The sequence below is a fragment of the Octopus bimaculoides genome, chromosome 2 (genome assembly GCF_001194135.2).
Source record: "Octopus bimaculoides isolate UCB-OBI-ISO-001 chromosome 2, ASM119413v2, whole genome shotgun sequence".
NCBI classification, from domain to species: Eukaryota; Metazoa; Mollusca; class Cephalopoda; order Octopoda; family Octopodidae; genus Octopus; species Octopus bimaculoides.
The window spans coordinates 133,519,130-133,524,176 of NC_068982.1; the positions used below are offsets into that span (position 1 = coordinate 133,519,130).

General features: G+C 35.1%; 1 protein-coding gene across 2 annotated transcripts in view; it reads right to left on the reverse strand.

The window, feature by feature from the left end:
- The window catches only part of LOC106880132 (protein C12orf4 homolog), a 148,527-nt gene that overhangs the window by 27,377 nt on the left and 116,103 nt on the right, over nt 1-5,047 (reverse strand). For both annotated transcript variants that reach the window (XM_014929955.2, XM_014929954.2), the window contains one exon: nt 2,818-2,917. In XM_014929955.2, coding sequence (XP_014785441.1) covers nt 2,818-2,917 — 100 coding nt within the window. The remainder of the gene's footprint in view (nt 1-2,817; nt 2,918-5,047) is intronic.

The window sequence follows — 5,047 nt, forward strand, 5'->3', positions numbered from 1 at the left end:
ATATATATATATATATATATATATATATATATAGACAGACAGACAGAGAAAAAGAGATAGTTCATATAGTTGTACTGCAATTAATTGTTAATCATGTACTCCACTCAAATAATCCTCAGCTTAGCTGAGCAATCCTCCCAGCCATTACTACACTTTTGGTCTGCATACCTCCAACTGTTTCACTGGTACCAAAATAATCCCTCCTTCTTGAAAACATACTTACACCATCCATATACCCTCCCCCATAGAAGTTTCCTTTCCTAAGCTCACACACAAAATATTGAATAATGATGTCCAGTAACTTCCTTAGGGAGTTATTCGGGCACTAATACTGAAAACATTGTCTGCAAGTAATAGTTTGAAAGGAAAATCAGCCCAGCTGACCCTATCTCTCTCCAAACTACTAGTTATTATCAGACCCATAAATGCAAGGTGCTCTTTCTTCTACGAAATCAGTGGTTCTCAACCAGGGTCCATATGGCCTCTGAGGGTCCATATAACATTTTTGAGGATCCACAATATTTTAAGGGCTCCTGAAAAAATTTCGTTTTAGATGTATGTATTGGTGTGTATTGCGAGAAACAGCTAGGTTTCTTTCTCTGATGTTTTACATAGTTCAACTTACGTAAGTTAATGTGAGTAAAACAAAATATGAATCTTGAAAGCTGGTGGTCTGCCGGAATAAAACAGTAATCAAATGGGTCCATAGATATAAAAATGGTTGAGAACCCCTGTACTAAATAATTGAGTGTGTTTAGTTGAAGGAAGAGCCACTTGTCAGTCAGGTAGAATAAAGCAAGGAAGTTTATATTGAATTTTATCTCTTTTATCTCTTACTTGCTTCAGTCATTAGACTGTGGCCATACTGGAGCACTGCCCTGAAGAATATTTTAGTCAATGAATTGAGCTCAGTACTTACTTTTTTTAAAGATTGGTACTCATTCTATTGGTCTCTTTTGTTGAACCACTAAGTTATGGGGACTTAAACACACCAGTTGCCAAGCAGTGGTGGTGGACAAACATACACACATATATATGTGATGGGCTTCTTTTAGTTTCCATCTGCCAAACCCACTTACAAGTAGTGTCATCTACTATAGCCTGAGGCTTTATAAAAAGATACTTGTCTACGGTACCATGCAATGGGACTAAACTTGGAACCATGTGGTTGGGAAGCAAACTTCTTACCACACAGCTACATAGTAATGTAAGTCAACATAATATAAAGTGAAAGTGCGTAAACATTCTAACATTGTCAATATTTCCAAATCCAGTATTTCACATAGAATTTTTGGTCCTCCAAAGAAATCTTGGTGTACAAGTCAACCTACATTTTTTGGGTTATAAATTTTGATCTGAAAAATTTGACTTGTATGCCAAAAAAAATACAGTATACCTTGATCAATAGCTATATTAAAAGTTTCCACTTGTGGCTAAAAATTCAAACATAAAACTTTTAAAAGATACAGATAAGGAAATAATTTTATTCTCAAATGCAGGACAATGCTTATAATATAGCATGAACAAAATATGGATAGTTTATCCGGTTCATGCATTATCCTGCGTTTGAGAATAAAATTATTTCCTTATCTGCATCTTTCAATACATCTCAATGCTTCTAAAGCAAACTTTGTTTGTTGACTTTCAACATAAGTTGAATTTAATAAAACTTTTAATTTTCAGTTTCCACCCACAAATTTAAACTGATCAAAAAATGAGATTGATCATAACATTTTCTCCATGATCATGCATTACTTATCTTTTGAGATATAATAGTTTAATGGCTAGCATGCTGGCCATAATTGTTGTTGATCCTAAGATTAAACCTTACCGTACTTGCCTCAACAAGGAAATCATTAACAACTGCATCAACAAAGGGGTGGCTATGAGGTCTCTTTGCAATAAATATGAACTAAGTCCCTTTAAAATCACTCACTTGCCAGCCTGATAAAGTTACATCATCATCATCATCATCATCATCATTTAATGTCCACTTTCCATGCTAGCATGGGTTGGACGATTTGACTGAGGACTGGTGAACCAGATGGCTACACCAGGCTCCAATCTGATTTGGCAGAGTTTCTACAGCTGGATGCCCTTCCTAATGCCAACCACTCCGAGGGTGTAGTGGGTGCTTTTACGTGCCACCGGTATGAAGGCCAGTCAGGCGGTACTGGCAACGGCCACACTCAAAATGGTGTATTTTACGTGCCACCTGCACAAGAGCCAGTCCAGCGGCACTGGCAACGTTCTCGCTCAAAAGTCTTTACACGTGCCACGGGCACAAGTGTCAGAAAGGCGACGCTGGGCACAGGTGCCATCACGCTTTCACTTTCGCTTGCCCCAACAGGTCTTCGCAAGCCAAGTTTCGTGTCTAATGAAGGAGATGACGTTGGCATGGGTGCCAGTCGTCGAATTTAGTTAAAAAAAAAAAACTACTAAACACACTTTGTCAAGATGGGATGTTTTTGATCATGTATAGATCTGCTTAATCAGGATTGATCTGGGGCTAAACAACAACAACAAACATTAGCAGTGTCATATAGGGATCTTAAACAGGCCTAGTTCAAGATGAGTCCGTCTGAGAAACCTTATTCAATATGATCTCTTTTTTTAGTCAAAGTTGGACCTGATCAAAATATTCTAGCAATCTTATATTTTTTGCTAGGCATAGTGTAATGTTCTATGTTATAGTAGATAGTAACAAGAATATACATTAAGAATCTAGACATAGCTAATTGTTACTAATATTGGGGGGGGGGAAAGACAAACAAAAAAGTTAAGATACAAAAAACCCAAAAAACTTTAACTTCACACCTGTGTTTGCTCAAAATGATGTTGTGCAATTTGGTTTATTTGTTCATCAGAGTATACCGTTCCGGCTTTCTGAAGAGCATCTTCCATTTCTTTTTGCTGTCTGTGAGAAAACAATATTAAAAAAAAAAATCATATAAAATATCTTATTCTTTATACATGTTCTTTGAAATGCAGCCAAACTGGAGAACTGCCTTGAAGGGTTTAGTTGACCAAATTGATCCCAGTATTTATTTTAAGTCTAGTATTAATTCTATTAGACACTTTTTGCTGAATTACTAAGTTTTGGGAATGTAAACAAACTAAAACTGATTGTCAAGTGGTGAGAGATGAACACAAAGACACACACCCATCAACACACACACACACACACACACTCATCAACACACACACAATGGGCTTCCACACATTTTCCATCTATCAAATTCACACATATGACATTGGTTAGCCTGGGGCTGTTGTAAAGAACATCTAATGAAGTACCACACAGTGAGACTGAACTCCAAACCAAGTGGTTAAGAAACAAATTTCTTAACCACACAGCCATCCATGCACCTATTAACAGATTACTTATTAACATCAAGCTGGAGAAGAATCAAAGATTGATTTTCATATCATTTGAATACAGAACTATCACATATTAAATCTCAGCTTTTGGTCTTCAGAGACAAATTAAAATTCAGTTAAATCTTGAACTATGATATTTAGCTTTTGTCTCCCTATGTTGATAAACAACTTTGCCTTTTTCCTTCTGTTAATATCAATACCATAAATATCAATGATGTATTGGGGGTCAGTTCACTTGACTATTATACGTCTTCACTATAAATTGGTCACCTTATACTAATATAAGAAATCAATATTAAAACAAGTGAACTCTGAGATAAAACACGACAAAAACTCAAACAGCTTGACCTAAATATTTAGTCTTCTCTTATATCTTCATTGAGCTTATGCACACATTGAAACATGTGTGTGCAGTTACATGCATACATGTATGAATGTAAGACTGCTAAGGTATTTAAGGGGGATCAGAAAATATAATGATCGAAATATGTAAGCATAAAAAGAAAAAAACATGAAATATAAGATTAATAGTTTTCAGTTACTCTTTAATAATCAACTAAAGAAATATAATTAATATTATTCAGTGACTGCAGTTCATCTTTAATGATTTACTTGTTTTCTTCTAGTCTCTAAGAACTTTTGATACTGCGTCCTATGAAATTCTGCCAGTGAGAGAGATTATGTCCCTTAGCTAACAGGATTTATCTGATATCTTGAGATTATTATCAAATATCACTGTCTCTAGAAAGGATTTGTTAGTAAAACTTAGAATTCTAAGAACAGTTTTTTTTTTTCCACTTGCTGGATCTGGAAGTACCAATGATATTTGCAGGCTTTCTTAGACTAGTGAGATTGATAGCATTAATGTTTCTTTGTAAGTTAACACCTATGAGGAGGGCATGAGTAGGGACAGAATTCCAGGAGGGAAGGACTGAACTGAGTCATGAGTGTGGGACCAATAAGTTTGGACACAAGAAGGGTGAGGATAAGAGGAAAGACAAGTGTGTCAGGAACACTTGAGTAGAGATGGCATGGAGTCTGTCAGTCCGAGCAGCAAAAGCCATTATAGTAGCAAGAGAAGAGAAAGAAGAGACAAAACACCTATGGGTCAGAGGCTGGAGTGTATTTGTGAGTAAATCTATGCCAATCAGTCAGGTGGGCCTTTTCTGGATGTTGTCATAATGTCATTCATCGTAATGATTTCAGAAGCACAAGGATACATGGTTTGGTGGAGGGGTACCATCAAGTTAATTGATGATGCCCCACCCCTCATATTTGACTCAGGTTAGTATTTATTATATTGACTCTGGAAGAATGAAAGGTATGTTACATAGTTAGATGTTGTAATACTGGCTAAATAAAGTCACATGATCAAACTTTCCAACCTTGCTATAGCGAATGGTTTGTCTTCAATCTAAATACATTTCTATATTTACTTCAGTCTATTTTTCTGGAAAAAGTAGATAATTTTTTTCAGTTCCTAACTTGATTAAAAATTTGAAAATTGGCCAAAAGCATGTGTGTATATATATATATATATATATATATATATATATATATATATATACACTATATATACTATGTCATTTTACTATCTTTATCTTATGATATTTACTTTGTTTTATATTATACTCATTTATTGTACTTTTAATTATTAATTTTTCTA